A 22,235-nucleotide genomic window follows, 5' to 3' on the forward strand; every position below is an offset into this window, starting at 1 on the left:
AGCTATATGAAGACAGTAACAACAAAGCACCTAGCCTCAAAATTGCTATCTTGAGAAACTTATGGTGTAAATAAGGCATGAATTAGCAGAGAGAAGTCAATAGGGGGCAAGGGAAGAAAGGGAGATAAGATACAATGTGAGGTCATGCGGTTACCTGTAAACTTATTGCATTCACACTGATAGTTACAGTTGCTTGTGTAACTTATTACTTGTCTCCCTCACAAAGTGCTTAGATATCAAAGTGATGGAGGCTTCATAAAAACTGTAATACTGCTTCACTGATGGAAAAGAACTAAGGGAAAAAAATGTTGAAAAATGACTTAAGATGATGTAGTTCACCACAGTGTGTATCCGCTTCTAAAGATGCCTATTTGTGTCACAGAAGAAAAAACACTAGAAAAGTTTGATATCATACTGGACTTTAATCTATAAAGAAGATTAAATTCAAAGTTTAGTATTATAAAAGAATAACAAATACATTTTAAAACAAAAATACAAGATAACACACAGTTGCATCTTGGTTCCTCCTGCTGCTAAAGCTTAGAGTACTCACCTTCTGGGATAAAATTCCACTGCATACAGTGTTTGCTATCACTTCAGCATATATCCATATGTACAATTGAAATGAAACATTCTTATTTGCAGTAAGGCTTTTCCAGGTACAAGTTCAAGCCAGGGTGCTATTATGACTAGGTAGTCACATGTCAGATCCCACACATTATTTAAGCGAACCAGAATGAAATCACTGCTTGTTGCAACATTCCTGCCTTTTCATGTCAGTTCTTAGATGCCAGCAGTCTATTTACCCCTGCATCTACCAATCTAGCTGCTTGTAACTCATGGTTGTTCAAGGGCTAAACCCTTTTACTTAGGTCCCATGCTCTAAATTCGCATCCGCAAGTTCTCGCTCCCCTCAGGCACACAAAAAAAGGGGGGGGAGGGGAAATTACAGAGAAGGTATGAAAACTTGTAAGAACTTCTTCCAGAAAGCAAGAAAAATGCCTGAGGCAGGGGCAATGTGAGTAGCCCCTCCTCACGGCAACTGTTCATAATTTGTTCAGCAATAGCTTCACCTCTAGTGGACCCCAAGGCAACTCAAAGAGTTGATGGGCGCAGCCAGGTGTGGGGGAAGAAAAGGCTGACAAATCTGTTTAGCCTTCCCTGTCTCTTTATAGTTAGATTTACAATCCTTACCCACATAGACTCATCTCCTGCTTTAAACTGACATGGGAGCATGCTGTTAAGCTTAGGTTGAACCAGACTGAAGTGACATTACAATCTACCTTACTCCTTGTTGGTTTGCTGCATTAATTACTCAAGGAAAAACAAACAGGGAAAAAAATCCTACCAAAAGTTATAATGGAAAGCACCTCAAAAATGGATAAAAGGATACATTTTTCTACAAGAGTCTTAACTGTAGTATAACTGTTTTGAATCCATTAGTGGTTGCATTCTCATTGTCTGATCTTTGGAAAGCATAATAATAAAACCAAAATGAAACAAAATATGCCACCAGTGAAAAATCTGTTCACTTAAGAAACTGTAAAAACAAGTCAACAGCAATTTACACACTTCCCTTGGTCCTGGAAACCTGAAATATCCAACATTGCTTGGACAAAACTGAGAATACAGTAGACCTTTCAGCATAACTCTACTTACATGACAGTATTGGTTAAAAAAAAAGGCATACTACTGAAACCGAAATACACAGAATCAGGTTTCTATGCTAATGATTGCAAAAAAAGCTAAGTTTTTAAAAAAGGTTTAAATGCAAACTTGTACACCTCCAACATGTTTTACATACTTCAAAGAACAAAAGAAGGCACATACATTGTATGTGATAATTTTTCAAAACTAGCCATTACATTTTCACAGATTAAAAAAAGTCTATTTAAATATTTCATTTCTACAAAGTGAATTTACATTTTAAAATACAAAGTGCAAATACTACAGTTGTTTTTATTGCCTTTTGGTGAGGAAATCTCCCACATGTCAAAGAGATCTGCCTTCGATCAGTAAGCTGTTCACCCTTGCTTCTTAGAAACTTGCTGAAAGAGAGACAGTTGGAAAAAAATTGCATTATTACTCATGTTTTCAAGTAATCAAGTATAAACTGTTATCTCTTTTCATTTCAGCAGTGTCCCCATGGCGCTAATAGAACAAGAGTTCTGCACAAGTATATTTGAGAAATAAAACAATCTCTGCAATGTATTCCTTCGTGGCATCTGTAAACAAAGGGAAGAGCAACATCTTTATCTTTTCTTACCTATGGCCTCTTTAAATCTACACCTGCTCTAAACACAGTTTTAGCAACTGCCTGGGTACATCGCTGGTACAATATACCTTTCTATGGCATGTGATGCATAAGGAGTGGGCTGCTGTCCAAAGCCTTATGAACAATCTGTAGTTCCCTTGAAAACTTTCTGATAGGCTGAGTCTCATTGACATTGTGTGTGTGTGCATGTATGTGTATATTTGTTGAACATGGTGGAGCTGAGCAAGGGAAATATCCCTGGCCATTACCGCACTTCTGTCAGATCTGTGATGTTTCTGACCTCAGTTGCAATGATCACAGCTGAAACTCTATTGGTATGCTAGTATATGTATCTATATTTGCTTTCTTCAGTCAGTCTGTGTGTTTATAAAAAATACTGTAAATGTTAATATAAATATGTAAAGAATATTCATGAATATGTGCATAAGCACGTTTTACAATTCTATAAATAAATGGACTACAGCGATAAACTAGTAAAAATGGATGCACTACTTCTGAGTACTCATCTCCTGAGTGGTACTGATCTGATCACTCCTTCTTAGGTGGTAGTTTCCTTTGAGCAGCTCCTACCCAGCCCAGTTCCTTTTCAATTACTTCCTTTCAAGCAAAAGCTTTTGTGATGAAAACCACCTTTTGTATTTGCAGCCTGGTATTGTTACAGTATGAAACTGCCAACAGATGGTTTGCTGAGCCAGCCTTAATTCAAAGCTATCATTTGTCAGTAACAGCTTTTAAAATAATTGGTGCTGAGTCAGCAAAATTATTGGATTAAAATTAAAAAAGTAGAATCCTTAGGACACTTTTGTTATAGATTCTGCAAGTCAGGATTGCATTACAAGAAAGGGGGAGAGGGCATGTCATGCTTCAAGTGCAATGCACGTGTGCCAGTAATTGCTAGTATATAATTAAAATAACCCCTTTGAATGTTTTTGAGTTCTGATAGCGTAATTGTTTTCAGATTGCCTTGTTTAAAGTATAAGTGATTTGTGGGAGCGAATTTGAAAAGTTAAGACCACAAACATTTGTTTAAACAAACAGAAACTTATCACATCCCTCTAGTTGTGAGAACATTTTATATTCCATCAAAACTATGCAGCAGGGCTCTGGTAGAACCCACAACCAGCGCTGAGCTTGCCTTAGGAAGTGTGAACCTAACATCAAACAAATCAAGAGATAAAGCAAGTAACAAATTGACTAGCCACAATGAGAGGAAGATTCCTCTTGGCTTGTGTGGAGGTTCACCCAGGGTTCAATTTTTAACAAACTAATGTAGCTTCCTGATAGACAGGAAGACAGCAGCTAATTAACCACAACTATGGCTTTTGTGTATTTTTGGCCAAACGCATATTTTCTCAGCTGTAGTGTTCTTGAACATTTATTCAATATATTTATAGCAATACCTTTAAAAAAGACCCATCATTACCTGATGCTTTTGTATCTGTTACTTGTTTAATTCATTCTAACTAATACAAAAGCGAAGCAAGAATTATAAGTTAATGCTTTTAACAGAACATTCAAATAACTCTCCAACTCACAAGTCTTTCTTCAGATCTATGCAAAAATAACAGGGATTTTTGCCCATGTTGTCCAGAAAAGTGAATCATTAATATTAATGATTATAAAAATATATGCATACAAATGAGAAGCCCTTTTCTCACCTTTCTCCCGGGCTTCCCTTTGCATCTCTCCCTTTTCGTATCTACCTTTTCACGATTTAAACATTTTTTTCAGTTTTGTGCATTGTGCAGCTCTGAAGGTACTGTCAGAACTCTATGAATGACCCAAACTGGTGTTATTCAGAAAGACAAAATCAAGTCTTTGCAGAAAACTGACTGAAAACCAACCACAGATTAAGTTGTCAGGGCACTTGAGATTTTCTTACTTTTTACAATCCTTCAACAGACCAAACCAATTTTAGTTATAAGATACATCATCTAACTGATGCAAATCCTAGGCCTCCAGAATCATTTAGCTCAGCTAGCAAAGGCATTTGTCACAAAGTGACAACTCTTTTCTCTACACTAAGATTTTAAAAGGTGTTTAAATCCACCATACAATAATTAAGTGGGGTTTAGATGTACGGATTTTCATAGGCATAAGAAATGCATAGCTCTCTTCACAAAGAGTAATTTTGACCAGTGTAAGTTTGTGTCTGTAGTATGATTCGCAGGAAGTTAACAGAGATCAACTAAAGGAAAAAGTAGATGACAATAAAGCAGTCCACATTTAAAAGTGTTTGGGAATGCTGTCATTCAGGAGGCAGAAGACTCATATAAGGGCTGAAATTACAGTCATCTAAGTATCACTAACTTAGATGTCACTTTACACTTTAGTAGGAACATCCAAATACAGGTCTAATCCACCTTGCATTCAGGCACATTTACTCTGCACCTGCAGTTGATTGATCTAACTTTCCTGAGAAGTATACGAAGTCAAGTTTAGCTTACCAGGATGCTGCCCTGTATTTTCCTAAAGAGCCTGTAGAATGGCAGATAAATACAGTTTCAAGCTGCAACAGTAACAGCTAAAACAACAAAATGTTCAGCTGGGCAAGACAAGAATGGAGATCTTGCTCTGCTCAGTACTCACCTGCCTGTTGGATGAAGTGCTCTCGGTATTGGTTTTAGGGGCTGCTAAAAGGGAGAGAAGAAAATATTATGAACATCGTTTGCAAGTTACATATAGCTTCCTCAAGAATTCAAGTCCTCATTCTGAAAAAGGATTCACAGCTTTCAGTGAGACAAAATATTTCAGATTTTTAATTGCATCATCAATTTTTTTCTTTCCTTATTATAGACGCTGCTTCTTTCATGCAGTTATCTGAAAGCTGAATAACAGAATTTCTTGCCAGTTAATACGTGACATTTGCCTAGGACAGGCTGCATCCAGTCAATCAACGTCAAGCATTTCACATTTATTAAATCCTCAGCAGTAAATATAGTCCAATATCCCTGGTGGGAAAGAAGCATGGAAAAGCAAAGATTACCTGGAAACATTCACTTTGCTTACATATACCACATAAGAACACTAGCGCTACCAGCCAAAAACATTGTTCACATTTAAGCGGTAAAAGCATATGATTATCTCTGGCTTTTAAGCTTCTTGTTAATGCCAAAGACCAAGACGGTACTCTAAATGAGTCTGCATGAGCCTGCTGGACTAGTCACCTTCAAAAGCAAACCTGAGAGGCTTGAGAAGAACTCAGCTTCCCGATTTTCCATCTGTTTGCTGGTGAATCAAGCTGAGCTAAGAGTGAGGAACTAAACTGGATCTTGAAAAAATGCTGCAGAAACTACCATTCCCCAGAGAAAATATATACTGGAGATCACTGAATTTTACATTGCTTCAATTGGTTCTCACAAGACATCTGGGACTCACACAGAGTCATAGAGAGTCATCTATGTATCTCAGCTTTCACACCTGAGATGAAAAGGGTCTCACCTATTCCTGAAAGTATAACTCTAACTTCAGTGAAGTGGTGACTGATTTCTTTTGTGGAAGTAAAAGGATTATCAGTAAGGAAATGTCTTGAATGAGGAAATGATGTTTTTGTATATGCATATAAACTTTAATTATAAAGGTAAGAGAAACAAAACAGGATGCTGACACTTTAACAAATAAAAGCGATTTTTATTTTCTTGTTTTAAGAAGTATGTATTGTTAGGAAACTGAAAAGCAACCAAATGATTTGGTTAATTTTTTTTTTTCAAATTAGTTTTTCAATACAAAATTTTGAGGTTTTTTTTCCTTCCAAAAAATGAGTGTTCTCATTTTTCACTACATTTTTTGGAGAAGTTCTGTCAAAATCCCCAGTCATGGTGAATATAATTTTTACTCTAGCTAAAATTTTTACTTTAGCTCTCTGTGTAATCTTCATATAATTTCATATATCTTACAACTTTCTCCTCTGAAACAGGCAGCTTACGGGCAGGAGGAGAATCCTTATCTTTTGTTTTTCACTGGAATGGACATAGGAAAATAGGCAAGAAAAAGTGGGTTTTGGTCTGAGTTTTGCTACAGCCTCCTTTATGTCCTGCACCAATGACTTGGGACCCAAATTTCATTTACAGTAAGGCAAAGGAATGCTGGCTGCTGCAGTACAGAAGTGGATGTTAACACATAAAGTGAGCATAACAGCCTCCATTTTAAGCCACTGTAAAAAAGGTGTTATATTTCAGTTTCTCCATCTGTAGCATAAAGACAGTAACACTTATTCACCTTTATATACATGTTTTCACCTTCTCCTTATGAACGAAAAATGCAAGGGATTATTATTAAATCCCTCCCCCCCACAAAAAACACACACACACAGAGAAATAATCCTGAGTTTGATACATTTGTTTTAAGAAATCCACTTCATACAGTCACAGACAACTTATTTTAATAGTGCACTGTATGCCTATTCCTTCTTTCTGCAACATACCCTTTCTAGACTGAAAAGGTAATACAACCAATTATGTGTAAACCATTTTATTTTGACTGCATTTCCCACTTAGCTTGCTCTTCATTCACTCTGATACCTTTGTTTTACTGTCCTGGCTTCATTTTGGGGCCCCAAGCAAACAGAAAAAATTGCCTATATTCATATTTTACAATTTCTTATAGTAAAAAAAATGGGCATCTACTGTTGTTGTTTGCAAAGATTTTTTTAATTCTTTGTTTTCCAGAACTGTGTGAACGAATTCTTCAGGGACTATTACACACTATATATGCTGTTCCCCTATCTACCAGTGTTGCAGCCGCGTAAAGTGGCTGTTTACCAGGAATTGTTGCAGCTATTTGATAGATGACCACGTTCCTCACTGTATCTCTAAATCACATTTGAGAAACGAGAAGCTATTAGAAGGGGCAATAATGTGCTTCCTTTCCAGCAGGAATCCCAAACGCACAGGTGTGACTCATTCAGGACATGCTGTTCTAATAACACGGAATTGGCTTTCAGGTGACTGTCAATAGTATCATATCTCTTGGTCTTCCTGCTGTAACACATCAGCGTAACTCCAACAAGTGGGCATGTAATGATCAGTCCCAGGAAGTTTTGACTCTGTTGGGACATGAAGTGATGATTTGTATACTAAGAAGCAGCTTTCCTCTCATCTGCCCTAAGCAACAATTCCAATAGCTACAGGCAGATATACATTTTTATTTTGTATACTTCTAGTATATACAAATACCAACTTTGTTTCTTTCTTTGAAGAATTTAGTGAAAAAGATAGTTAGAAAAGGTTCTTACTATGGCGTTTCTTTGTTTCTGCTTTACCTTCTTCTTTTGTTACGCCCAGGCAGCCCATTAATTCTTGAACTGACAAGGACTTATCGTTGTTCACATCACAGTATTCCACAAACTTCTTCACGCACTTTTTAGGTTTTGATTTCTTCCGTAGGAATCTCTTAAATGGCTTGATTTCTTTCTTGCCAATGTCACCACTGGAATTTTTATCGAGTTGTTTGAAATACCAGTGGACTACTCTCTCCTCCAGAGTGTGATTTGGATCAGGCTCTGAAACTCTGAAACAGAAACCAAGTGTTCAGCTTTACTTTTGATTGCATATGTTTGTTTATACTGTTACTGATGAATAGTCAGATCACTAGGTGCTTTGTTAGATGAACCTCTCTGCTTTTGGACACTACTTTCTTGTAGTGAATCCCCTTATTTTTACTGTGGCCAGCTGTATCCCTAATCTTACTCTAAAGGCTGGAATCTGCTCTTAACTAACCCTCTGAAACCCTGCTTAGGTCTACACTATACTCAGAAAACAATGCCTTCCCCTTTTATTTCCTGAAGCACAGAAAAGTGAAAAGGACAGTTCCATAGATGAAAACATATAACATACCCAACAGAAGGAGGCCAACAATCAGCACAGGCAAATGCCTAGACTCCTAGTATTCCTAGTATATAATGGACGTTCTTAAACACTTAAATGTATTCAGTAGAGGGTAAGTAACAGAAGGATAATAAATGCCACCTCCTCTTCAGATGGTAAGCAACTGACCTACAAGACTTCCAAAGTTCTACAGCACTTACTTATTTTTCATTCTAGCTGTGACTGTTGATCGCATTTTAGAAGACATTAGGCAGAATACGAATCTGGAAGGTAGCACACATTCATCAAGAGAAGTCTGACAGGAAAATGAAGTGAGACCAACACATAGTTGTATGGACAGCTACAGATAAACTCTACATTGCGCTGCTGATGAGAATTCAGCCATCAGATACATGTCTGTTTAGTGGATATTTTCCACAGTGGTAGCTTTGAAGTAAGCTCTCTCAGATCAATTTTTGGAAATTTACTTATTGTGAAGGCAGAGGTAGAATTACTTCTCAAAACTCTCCACACTTCATTCACTGCTACCAAAACACATGAAGAGGATCTAAAACTCACCGGCTAGAAGACAAAGATGGATCAGAAACTGCATGCACCATATCTGTGGACAAGGCATCCAAAACACTAGTTAGGAATTCATTCTTCTTGGCCCCAGGACAACCTAGAAAAGCAACATTTTTCCTTTACTTCTTTCCTCTTTTACAACATTTAACTTCCAATAGGATTTCAAAGTTAGATATAAATGCAACTTCTGTATACAAACTCCCATAAACTGTGGAAAAGTTCAGAACCTAATTCAACGTAAAGCATCTAAATTCAGGCACATATCTGTATGACAAATCAGGGACGGAAAACCATCTTTTTTAACTCAACCTAGCCTGAATCTGGTTTGCATAGCTTGGATCCCTTTCTTTCAATTTGGGTGTTTTTCATCCCTCTGTGAGATGGTTTTTCCATGGGTGTCACATTTTGAGAAGAATAGCTATGAAAAGACATAAGTTTGTCTGTCACATAGAAAGTCTGAAAACATGGGCTAGAAGCCTAAAGAACAACACCTTCTTCAGATTTCCACCTCTGCTTCTCTGAGCTGCCATTGATTTTCTCAACATTCTTAGTGCATCTTTTTTCCCCTCTGTAAAATGAGAGTCATCTTTTTTCTTCTTCCACTGTTGTCTTGGACAGGGGGTTAACTCCCACTATACAGCACAGAGCACAATAGGATGCTGTTAGTCGGTACTTTAGCTCATACTGCTGGATGCTACTGTAATACTGCATCATCCTTACAATTATACTCCCAAACCCACAAAGCTCTTTGAAGTAAACTGACAGCACACTTCAGATACATAACACATCAGAAAAAGACGTACTGAATGATCCATTCTTAGAGCAGTGCAGCTGGAGCAGATAAATTCATCTGATGTGTGCATGGTTGTTGACACACAGAGGTTTGCTTGCACAATGCACCTGCTTCCTCTCCTCTTCCTTAGAGCCCTGAGCCAAATATTAAGTCTTCACCTATCTCTGTAATGTCTGAGTTAAATTCTAGGATCATTCATGAGCCATGACACAGAGATCAAAAATTTAAAGCTGAACCCATGGCATGTTCTCCTGCCCATGGCAAGACTTTCACAGATAGTTCTGTGCTGGAGGCGAACTTACCTACAGCTCCTTTGCTAAGTAAAAAAGAAAAATGCTTTGAAGAGTTGTGGAAAAAGAGTATTAGTCAGTCAGTATTGATTTATTATTTCATTAGGCTTCTCGGTGACCTCTGGACCAGGCAGTAGAATTATCTGAGCCTAAAAAGCTTAATCTTGCCCAGCAAATTATTCTTTACTAACTCCCACGATGCTTCAAGGAAATGAATCTCTGCTGTATTAGCCCTGATCTGTGTTACCGTAAGAATAGCTATGTTGCTCAGCTGTTATGTGTAGCAGCAGCAGCCACCACATATTACTATGTCTAACACATCTGTGCAGTTGTGAGTTCCCTATATCTTATATGCTTGCCTTTGGCACTGGAGATATTTTATTCCAGTAACTGTAAAAGGCATGTAACAGGAATTTACTGAAGCAAGTTCCATTGCACTTGAAGTACATATCTGAAATCAGATGTCACTCTCCTACAAATGTTCCTCTTCCTTTAGCTTTTCACCAGTTTCTTTGTGTTGTAATTGGAGGGAAAAAACGAAAGAAAAATATACAACCTAACTTGGACTATAATCCCAAGTGCTTAAGTTCTCTGTGAAAGGAGCAGAAATGAGAATGGACTAAAGAGTATACCAAAAGATTCATGGTAGTATTCAGTGGGTAATTCAGGTATATTCTCCAGAACAAAGTGCGTGCTGCGATGTAAGACTCAAAACGCTTTTTGACTGGACAAATAAATTGTACATTGTCATTTAAATGAGACCACGTAAGTTTACCAGTCACACTGCTCGTTTGCCCAGGGATGAGCAGACAGAGCCCACGTAGTTCCAACCCAGAAGGCGCACCCAGCCATGTTAGATGGCAATGTACCTCAGTCAGCCAACTAAATCTCTGGTCAGCTTACTGAGCACAGCACTGCATCTTGCTAACGAGGATACTTGGCTTGTGGAACAGAGCTGGTTCATTCCAAAGCATAGGAAAAAAAGAGGTCTGTCTGCAAATGTCCATGTAGACCTGTCTTCAGTGATACCAGCTTTATCCATTTCTGGCTTGGATTGTGTTATTGTTGTCAGATACAAGCCTGCCTCTTACGTTAAACATGAGTTTTGAATTGGCACAGGACTCACTGAAAATGCAGAAAATAACACCTCAAAATATAAAATTCAGCACCATACATAGACAAGATAATTCTCTTTTCTTTCTTTCTCTGTCCTTTTTTGGATAGATAATAATGTTAATATCCAATCTGATCCAGAAGCTATATCTGAATTTGTCAGGTTAGTTATGAATATATTTCTGAAACATCTGGAAGAAACAAAAAAGTATGCCTCAGGTAATTTCCACTGCTGTCCAGGGAGAAGCTGCTTGCTATTTATGAGATACAGATAGGGAGGCAACAGAATCAACTTCTAAATTCACAGGAAATCACAAGAAAAAAAATCCACAGTTAAACTCCAATCTCTGACAATTTTGCTTAAGATTAAGAAAGGTTTCTAAATGTTTATTGCACAAAACCGCAATAGCAGCTGACAGTAACAGAAATCTTCTCATAGAAAATAAATCTTGCTGTTAAAACAAACACAGTATGTTGCTGTGAAACATTCTCAATTATAACTCTACTACTTAACGTAAAATGACACCTCACAAAATCCTCACCATTTAAACACAGAGAAAATATTCAGTTTCTTCCAATTATAACTTTTGCTGATGTGTGGGCAGTCACACAGCAATTTACCTCACAGTGAAATCTCTGTTCTTTGCAGGTGTTATTAACTCAGAATAATTCTCTGGAGGCTTCATGTTGAGCTTTAATTTTCAGCAAACTTACAGACAAAATAGCAAGACTAGGGGAGCTGTCACCCGATTGTAATGAATAATTCACTCTTAGTGGACTAAATACCGAAAGGGAAAAACTAGTCTGTGATGTGAGCCTTATGCTTCTCACTATGGTTTATGTGCTTCAGCTTCTTCTTGTGCAGCTCCTTGTCCTGTGTGGCTTTGACAGGTTACATAAATAATTTGTTGTTAAAGGACTGAAGTTGAAACCACATGTATTTATTCTGCAGATTCAGAGATGTAACGCAGAACTGAGTGTTTGCTTTAGGGAGGGTTTTACCCAGAGTGTGTTCTCCATATAAAGAGAGAATAGGCCTGAGAAATCTCAGACCAACAAATACAATCCACATTTAACGGGAGAGTATACAAACACCTCACTTCAGCTACAGCATAAAGATAATCAACGGATCTTTATGATATGTTATTATAGATCTCTATGCACATACATATGTAGGTATATATACATGTCTGTGTATAAAGATATCTCCCATTAGTATTAAAGATGGATTTTTGGAATTAATCTGTGGTAAAGGTGTCTACAAACCTTCTAAAATATGCACCTAAATGCCTTGGAGCTCCCTGCTTGGTTGATAATAATCTACCACTGTCAATCTTGGAGCAATATCTTTTACAGCACATCTGAAGTCATGGATAGAAAAGCATTTTGTTCATTTCTGTAAAAAAGTGAACACAATAGATAAGACTAAAAATTTGAAAAGGGATTTTACATTAATCTTCTCTCTGCATCTGCAATAGAGGAAACTGTCTTGAGTCAGTCACTCAAGAACTAAAAGCATGACAACTTTTAATTAGCAAATGGAAAGTTCCCTTTTTATTTCCCCTTTGTTATTATGAATACCGGGCTTAGCAGTGCACTCAAATACAATGACTACTGAAATCTCTCTGAAGATTATAAATAGGTTTTGACATACCAAATATCAAAATCATGAGAACTATTCATTATTCCTTTGCAGCTTTAACTTCACTGAAAAATCGTAATATAAGGGAGAACAGAATGTAGCATGGTCTTTTTTTGTCAATGCTAGGGATTATGCTGAGAGATCAGAAAAACAAAAAAAAGGAAAATACTTTTTCCTCTGACTTTTGTACCATATACATATATATGTACAGTTTAGGAGTTTATTCATGTTGAACTAAATAAATCACAGCAAATTTGTATTTGTCTAGATATACGGAAGGCCTTCCTTATCGTACGGAGGACTTCCTGAGCCCTATTCCCACAAAAAAAAACCTTCAAAAGGTGAGTCTGGAAACTGAGATTCATAATTCTACTGGAGACTAAAAATCATGACCTTAACAGAGGCAGTGGTTTTACGGTTCATTACACTTTTTCCTGCACTGCACCTCCTGGTAACCTCTCACAAACAGTAATTATCTTCCTCTTACTCTCTGTCCTGCAGGGGTTGAGGACTTTACTGCCTGTCCTTGTTAACATCCTTCAGGTATTAGCCATCTTTTTTTTTTTTTTTTTCTGCTCAGCCAAATTCTCACAGATCTCTGCTTCGCCTAGTTTTCTGGTTCTTTTTTTTCCAAATATTGTCTTTGTCCTAATAAAAAGAAATTTCATTTTCCCATAAATTCAGTCTCTCTTAATCACTGTCGTTCTCATTTCTTCTTAACTAGATTGTCCTGTGGTTCACAGGGCCAAGGAAGGGCCATTCTTATCACTTTAAGACTGACTAGACATCCTAGTGATGGCAAATCTTGAGGAAGAATCTTGTATACTTCTCTCTGTAGCACTGTGGCCAGGGTTTCCGTGTCCTCAACAGACCAGCACAGAAATAATAAAGTAGGGCAGAACATACGTTAGCTGGAAGGGAGTTACAGATCCATTGCTGTGCAGCCTCATATCTTTCTGTCTTATGGGAGAAAGTATTATTTCTGGAACAGGACAGGCAGTAGATTTCAGTTCTCCACATATATTTATTAACTTCACTGTTGTTATTATTTTAAAATGATCTTTCTCTTCTGATTTCAGGGGGAAAAAAACAAAAGGTTAGCAAAGGATGGTCTCTCAGGGCCCTATCCTTCTATTCCAGACATTCGTATCATACCAAAGTACAGTGAGTGAGATTTGCTGAACCTGAGCCTACTGAAATGAAATATCTCACCCATAACCCCTGTTTAAGCTCTGTATAGAGAAAGAAAGAAGCACATTCAGAGGGTATTCTTTCCAGTTATCTTAGACTTTTTTCTTAAAATAGGATAGTATCTCCCTGGAAATGTCTCTCTTCTTTCCCATTAGTTACTGAGGAAGCGGGATAGCTAGCTCACACCAAGGTGACAGAAAGCTGGTTGGGATTAATCCTATATGTGTCTGTTTTTTAAGTTCAATTAGACTCAAACTGCTCTGCTATTCATGGGGTAAATGTGGTGGAAAGAAGTGATAATGTTCATAGCAGAAACACATATGATCCTATAAACAGTTTTTGCAGGCCCAAATGTCCAAGTTAGGCTAGGACATTTGTTGATAGGAAAAGCAGTTCATTTGGCTTCTTTCAATTCTGTTAATATTATGGTTAAACAAGAAAAGGAGAATCCGAACATCACATCATAATACAGGCAATGTGAAATGACTGATTTTTAATTGTCACTTGTTAGCTTGATTTTTCCTCTGTAAGAGTCTGAAAAGGTTTTTGAGTAGCAAATTTGTTTCTTCTAACTGTTCAGATATGGCATTGTGAGAAGAGACAGAGATGAACAGGCTAAACCTGTAAACACAGTAATCCTCTCAAATGCCATCCAAAAGTCAAAGCAGGACTTGAGAAGGTCTATGGACTTCATTTGCCTTTTTAAATATTCTTATGTGGACGCTTATTTTCCTAGTTTTGACTGGGAAAGAGGAAAAAGTGTCAAAAACTTCAAAGCTAAAGAGTTCTTGCTTCCTTTGCTGCCTGGCTGGAAACAAGGCATGCTGATACCTTTATAAGATAGCCACTGGCTATGCCAAAGGTAATCCAGTTTGGGAAGTCGAAGACACTTTAGTATGTTAAGAAGAATATGAAATTCTGAGCATTTATGTTCAGCCTGTGCCAATGCAAACTCCCAGCCTTTAGAGGCTGGTCACGTTACAGTGAACTTAATCTTCATTATAGCTATATGGCTCCTGTTCCAACAAAAGAAACACATTGTATTTGTTTGATGTGCTAGCACAGTGACATAGGACAATCAGCTCATTGATTATGATGCAGACAGAAGAGTTCCACGATTAGAAAAAGGGCCAAAAAAATCTAGAAGGGAAAAACACCTGGATGCAATTTTCATAGGGTTACATTTCCACCTTACATACCATATCTCAGGACTATCTGTGACTGAGATATACAACTGCTATTTGTGAGCACTGTAACACTTTCTACAATAGCTTGTTAAACTGAAATATTTTGGAATCCAGTTTTGTGTAGCACAGCAGGCATCTCTTTGATCACTTTATCACTTTGAAAGTCTTACCAATTAACAGCCAACATCATTTAGGCAGTCAAATGCATCCCCTTTTAATTGAAATTTACTACTTTCAATTCACTTAACTATTTTCATCATGCTGTCATGTTTCCTCTCAGGAGATGGGTATGAAATAACCATATTTAATTACCTCTATTTAAATAACCATTAACAAGGAAAAGCTATTACAAAAAATGTATGTTGTTGTAATTATGGAAGTGACCTCAGCAATAAGATGCATAATTCTGGTCTCCTGCTGGAAAAATGGAACGATGGGGACTTGCTTAGTGGGGATGTTTTTTACATTACTTAATTGAACTAAGCAGCCTGCTCCTTGGAAACATGCATGAAAAACGGTCTTTTCTACAAACTGATGTTGTTTTCAACCTTTCTGGGTGTCGCTTACTGAGACTTTTACCGTTGAAGGCATCAGTTGAAAATCCCAAAGGCGTTCACCTTCAAATAATTAAAGCCATAAGAGAGCTCCCTATTCAGATACTAAGAACCATTGATCATTAAACCAAAAAGATGAAAGGAAATTCAAAGCTGAGATTAGAAGCTGAGTCAGCCCAGCAACACACATATTTGTGTGTTTTTGAAGAGTCTCTGCCCACAGAGCAGTACCAGGTACTCAGAGAGCACAGGAGAACCTTTATGCCAGTCTACGATACTTCAGTTGTCATAAGACGGGATAGATGGAGTTGTAAGGACAACTTTCTTTAAAGACCTTTCAGTCCCCCAGAAGGATGATATATACATCACAGACTTTTCCAATGCACCTGTGCACTATTTTATTTGTCCAGAGGTACAGAGAAAACCCTACCCGTGCTCCATTGATGGGGAGTCCCACACATGTAGTGACTTGGTGTCTCTCTGCCCTGGAATTAAAGCAGTAGCAGAACCACCAGTTAAGAAACTATGTCACTACTTGGAGGGCAAAAAGCCCATTGTTGGATGGTGTAGGATGCACTGGCACAGGAGATGGGGAATGGGAAGCAGAAGTGGGAAAGGAGACCTAGCTACACTGCAAGCAGTTAGGTGAAGATGAAAAGACAGTAGAAGGACAATAGCCTCTTATGAAAAAAATCTTTCCTCTGCTTTATTTTGTTTATATAGATATCTGCAAGTACTGAATTTGAATTTGGAGTCAATTTTTCATCAACTTCATCTGCTTATCTTTTCTTCCTCACTCCTGTAACTTGGAAATAGAAGATAAAGAAATTGGATTTTAAACATCAAGGTGAGCAGGGAGTAAGGGGAGGGAGGGAAGGCTATTTCTTGGCCCATTAATTATATGCTGAATTTAAACTCAGAATCAGTTTTTACGGTAGTGCTTAAAACAGAGATTTATAAAATTGAAAGTTTGGAAGTAGCTAAAGGGAAACGAGTCAGCAAGAACTGCTAAAGCATTACTTCAACGCTATGGAATGAATCAGTCCTTGGAAACCTGGCATCACAAAAATCTACTGCTCTCTTTATGTAGCATTTAATTTCGGACTGGCAATTGTGTTAACTTCCTGGCTACTTTCCATTAAACATGACAGATTTCCTCTGTAAATACCATTTCAGATCTCACTGGCTCATCCTTTGCTAAATAAAAAAGCTGTAAAACGACTAATACAAAAGCATAAATACAGCCTTACAATTGCTCAGTATGCAACTTTTATAAGGTATGATATTATGCAAGAATGAAACACCCTTAACTCCTGCTGGAGCAAGTGGGGGATACTATGACAAATTGCAGGCTCAGGCCTTAATAATTAAGACTCTATTCATTTAATTTAAAAATGAAGATCCACTCCTAATTCACCGTTATCCAGCTCACTTTTCTAGGGCTGAAAGAGAGATCGCTGCAGCTAGAGCAGGTTTCTTTCCAAAACTACTTTCTTTGCAAATTGGCATCTGTCTGGAAGGGATCCCCTAAGCCAAATATAATACTGTGTACCTCATTAAACCACAATAAGCTCAAGTAATGTTGAGCTTTACTTCAACCCACAAAAAACAGAGAATTCAGAGTTAAAACCAATACCATCTTTAATTTGCAATTTACAGTAAGTACTGAGGAAATGAACACATCGTGCTCTGTAGCTAAGATCCTGCAATGACAGAAGCACAATGGAGTAAATTAAAGATGGAGATGAGTGTAATTATGGTTCTAATGTGTCTGCCAGGAAGGATGCAACGCAGCTGACTTCATGTAAAGTAGTTTATGATGTGCGGTTTGATTACAAAGTGCCTTGGGTCATCTGACAGCACGGAGATCCAATTACATGACAGCAATCCATTATGGATTATGAGGATGGTTTCCTAACTGGACCACTACACTGTGTGCTAGTTTAATTGTGTACAGTGTGGTCAGTATCCTTCTTTTGCTGCACGTCCTGCACTGGTTCAGAAACCTAGCTAGGAATATTGTGCAGCCATGCCAGGAAATTGGATTTCCTTACATTTGTGCAGAAGCCCACCCTATTAACTTCAACAGGGGTTGAGAGTTTAATGCTGATCAGGTTACCCAGAGTCAGTCACTCGGTATTAATGGATAATATCCAATAGGGCTGAGGACATAGGTAAAAACTGAAAAGAGAAAACTTTCTCAGGCTTACTGACTATGGGACTGGAGGGAAGACAAAGAGATAAAGAAAAATCATATAATATCCCTCCAGTAGGCAGGCTTGTTCTGCAGAAACCAGACGATCACATTTTAATCATGGGCTGACATGACAAGGACTGTCTGGAATGGCTGCCACAGTGAGCATGGGTACACAAGTATATCACAGAATCACAGAATGGCCAAGTTGGAAGGGACCTCTGGAGATCATCTAGTCCGACCCTCCGTGCTCAAGCAGGGCCATCTAGAGCACATTGCATAGGATTGTGTCCAGGCAGGTTTTGAATATCTCCAGCAAAGGAGACTCCACAACCTCTCTGAGCTACCTGTTCCAGTGCTCAGTCACCCTCACAGTAGAGAAGCTTTTCCTCAGATTGAGATGGAACTTCCTGTGTTTGAGTTTGTGCCCGTTGTGTCTTGTCCTGTCACAGGGCACCACTGAGAAGAGACTGCCCTCATCCTCTTGACACCCTCCATATAAGCATATGTATCACATTTGTGGAGCAGATCATGCATAATTGAAGAAGTCAGTGGCACATGAATATAATCTTGATTTTTGGCAGCACAGCAACACTAACACACAAAGGGGGTTCTCCTGCATTTTGCTATCTGCTGCTGTACTAATGGAGGGAGACGGGATCAAGACATCACATTAATTTTTTTCGCCCTGGTAATTGCAAGGAATAAGGGGGAATTAACAATCTGTGTATGTATAACAGCAGCATCTCAAATGCTCATACCTTGCAAAACTATGTGCTCCTCTTATGCATGTATAATAAGTTGGTTTCCAGCCATGCATTTTGCAATGGTGCTTCTCTGTGTGGTGAATGGAACCAAAATAATGACTCTGATTATAATTCATATACCCCACACTTCCATTCAAACTGTCATGTGAACACTTTTGTGGTATAAATATGCATACTCTACATCAATTTAGTAAGCAGTGATCATTTTCCATCTCAACTGAGTGAATGTAAAGCACTCTTATTCAGAATTAAGGGGCTCCACGCTCCAGACTTGAAGATATCCAGCACTGCAAATTATAACTGACACACGGCTTTCAGTCCATGAACTTTAAATGACTAGCATAAGCTAAACTCTCTGTAAATGGCTATAAAAGGGTTCACATGCTAGACTGTCAAAAATCAAAATATGGTCTACTGCTTGGTTAGAAACAGAACGCACAAGAAAATGTAGGGGAAAAAAAAAGATCCTTAAACCTTTATACATTCCTAGGATTAGATTAAGAAATTCAATATGTGTGTGTGAACTACAAGGACAAGATAAACAGCTAAAACCCATCTGTTTTTGTCAACTGATACGAGCATATTCACAGAGGAGTTTGTGCCAGGGTTCAACTATGTGTGTCATTAAGAAGATTTAAGTCTAGGCCAAAGCAATTTCTTTGTGTGGAGAAGTTCAAGATTTAAGGAAATCAGAAGGACATGAATATATGGTAAAGGTAGTGAAGGGAAAAGAGAAGCATGGAAATTAAAGATAAGCAGGTAGAAAGACAAGTAAGAGGAGAGAGGCACAGAAACTGGTGGGGAAAATAGCTGAAATTTCAAGTGAACTTGCACAGATAGCCTGACACAGACACCCCTGATTGATAGTGCCGACATTGACAGAATATTAATCCTCCTCCCCCTTTCTCCTCCAAACAAAACTATAGTTCACTGAGATAGCTCTGGCTTTCATATGAGGAGGCTTCTGGTGGTTTTGTTTTCCCTGTTCCTGCCAAAGTCATGTGGATAACATGGCTGAATCCCTTTGCATCTTTAGCTTCATTTGCTGAGACAGAGAGTTTTTATGTCTTGCTATTGCTTCTGGCTCTGTTGGTATCTGACCACGAAGTAGCTCTCTATAGGCCTGGCCAGAAAACAACAATTCCATCATGTGGAAAGTGTCAGGATTTGGGGATTTAGATTTTATTCTGATGCAGAATAAACTACTTTTTTTTTTCAAGAACAAAACACTGCACCCCACCTTGGCCAAACAGCTTGGTGAAGAGGGCACACAGCTGAAGTGAGGGAGACTGAGGTTCAACTCCCTGATGCAAACCAGACAGAGTGGAGAGTTGAACCTGGCTTTCTATTATCCTCGTTGAGCATTCTAATCTCTGACACTAGAGAGCCAGGTTCAATTCCCTGCTCTGTCTGGTTTGGATCAGGGAGCTGAACCTAGGTCCTTCCCTATTCAGCTGAGTGCTCTAATCATCAAGCTATTCTGTGTCCACAGAAGGGTTCCTCTTGTCGTAAGAAAACTTTTCAGAAGAAAAGAGTGTCATAAAGTAATTCTAATGCTACATTGCAACATTTTTTTTTCCTGAAAAATAACAATGGAAGTCAGACTGGACAGCACGCTCTTTAACTTAGGGCTTAATCCTGCATGATGCAGAGAAACACAACCAAAATCTTCCAAAAAACTTGGCACGTAGGATAACAAACAGAGTGTACTCTCACTAAATCAAATGAATGTAAAAGCTTAAAGAAAAGCATGTGCTTCAGTGCTTTGCTCGATAAAGGCCACTGAACTTTTCACGCTGAAGAGTGCGTAAGTTTTTTGCCTGGCAGGTTTTGGACTCTAGGCTTTCCGTGTTACCAGACAACAGAGATGGGGAAACAAATGGTTAAGCAGCAGGTAACTATGCTGTCATACTGTAAGAAGCTGTTAATTTTTTTTTTTTCAGCAATGCATATACACAAGAGAAGCCTGATGTTTGACATAGGAACTCATTAAGCCTGTTAGATTTTATTTTCTAATTTTAAACTCACTCTATTTAAAAATGAGTATTTAACTTGACTGTTATTCAAGATAAGTATCTAGATTAGAAGAGATAAATAGGGGAGAAAATATAATATCCAATGGGATAAAATTAAATCCAGATCAGAGAGGAAAAAGTAGGGGAGCTGGAGGGAATCAGACCCAAGAAAGAGTAGAAAATAATGGAAAAATCATTCATGTAGTCAATACACAGCATAGGATACTTCACTGGTACTGCCTCAGTTTGATAGGTATGTTTCCATTTATAACCTAGAGCACAAACTCCCTTTTGTTTGCTTTTTTGTTCTTTGCATGAAAAAGATTTAATTTAGTTTACTAAGTGTGAAATACCTTCACAAAGTGTGAAGTACCTTCACAAACTTTACCAAACTTGATGTTCAAAGATCCGACTTAGCAAAGCACCTAAGATTATGTTGAATAGCAAGTGTATCTTGAGTTGTCCTGATGTCCGATCTGCTGGAGCAAAATCAATATGATTTGTGCATTTCATGGACATATAAAGGTAGAAAGATCTATCAAGAAAAGATAAGAGGATGTTAGTTCCAAATTTAAGTCTAACAATAATTTTTGGTGACCTTGAGTTTTTCTACTTTCTGTTTTTCTACATATATATATAAAGGATATTTAATCTCTCAAGTATTTGAGAGAGTCAGTTAATGCTGGTGACACGTTTTGGAGTGGTTACCAGAAAACACTGCACAAGAATATACAATTTATAGCTCTAAAAACAGATTTTAAGAATAAATTGTTCTTCTTCATGGCAGACATTTATCTGTAGACTCTGCTGAGAATATAATGAGCATAGAACATCCTGTGTTAAAGTGTTCCAGTTTATCAGTAAACAGAGATAAAATACAAGTAAGATGACTGGGAGTAGAGGGGCTGAGGAATGAATCTTTCACTGTTGAAGAAAGGAGCTCAAAATTTTGTTTCGTTATTAGCAAATTAACTCAGTTAATTCCCATTCATCTCCAAATTACAGATGTTTCTTAGCAAGCTCTAATCAATGAAAGTGCTGAAGCTAAACAGAGACAGAGAAAACTGCTGTGAGGGAAAACTCGAGCTTATGCTCGGGGATATGAATCCTATCTTTAATAGAAAATACGCTTGTAAACAAATATTAATATATATATATATTCGTCAGTATGGGGACTGGAAACAGGTCCACTCACATCAGTGCCATCTTGAAGTCAGTGCGGATGGAGAAATAATGGATATGGGGTACCCTTCTCTTTCTGTGTGGTTATACAATTTCTGAAATTCATTGTAGTAGGAAGGAAAACTTCAATATCAAGCCACTCACTGTACCCCTCCGTAAGCTCACTTTCTATATATTAGCCATATTTTTCTGAATTAAGAAAATGGGATAACATTATGGAGTGAAACCCAGTGGGTCTAGGCTTCCCCCCCGTCCCCTTGTAGAAGGACAGGTTTCATTTGGAATGAAGAGTCCACATTTAATAGACTCATTCAGGTAACAGTTTTATGATAAGAAACGCGTGCCTCTTTCCTCATATAAGCTGTAGTTTTATGATTTCGTTCCCAGGGTGACTTTACTTGGGCTGACTGTAAAGAATCAGAGTAGTGTGTATCTGTTCACATTCCCCCTTCCCCCTCCAACCTTCCACATGAAGTCATTACCAAGTGAAGCCTGCCCACAAGATACCCCACAGCTAGAGATGAACACGAGCTAGTAACAATAAGGCATTCACCCAAATGCTTAGCAAGGTCTCCAAGCTTAAAGCGCAAGCAGCTGAGCAATTTGGCATAACAAGGTTTCACTGTAGAATAAACCATACAGT

At 38.0% G+C, this 22,235-nt stretch overlaps 1 protein-coding gene across 10 annotated transcripts in view; it reads right to left on the reverse strand.

The window, feature by feature from the left end:
- Positions 1 to 402: 402 nt before the first annotated feature.
- The window catches only part of SMOC2 (SPARC related modular calcium binding 2), a 155,740-nt gene continuing 133,907 nt past the window's right edge, over positions 403 to 22,235 (reverse strand). For 3 of the 10 annotated variants that reach the window (XM_068939124.1, XM_068939123.1, XM_068939118.1), the window contains 4 exons: positions 8,659 to 8,761; positions 7,509 to 7,783; positions 4,865 to 4,905; positions 403 to 2,048 (listed from right to left, as the gene is read on the reverse strand). In XM_068939124.1, the coding sequence (XP_068795225.1) occupies positions 2,025 to 2,048; positions 4,865 to 4,905; positions 7,509 to 7,783; positions 8,659 to 8,761 (443 nt within the window). In that variant the 3' untranslated portion in view covers positions 403 to 2,024. Of the gene's footprint in view, positions 2,049 to 4,864; positions 4,909 to 7,508; positions 7,784 to 8,658; positions 8,762 to 22,235 lie in introns of all 10 variants that reach the window. The other 7 variants (XM_068939126.1, XM_068939125.1, XM_068939119.1 and 4 more) reach the window with 4 other exon arrangements.

This window comes from Struthio camelus, chromosome 3, assembly GCF_040807025.1.
Source record: "Struthio camelus isolate bStrCam1 chromosome 3, bStrCam1.hap1, whole genome shotgun sequence".
NCBI classification, from domain to species: Eukaryota; Metazoa; Chordata; class Aves; order Struthioniformes; family Struthionidae; genus Struthio; species Struthio camelus.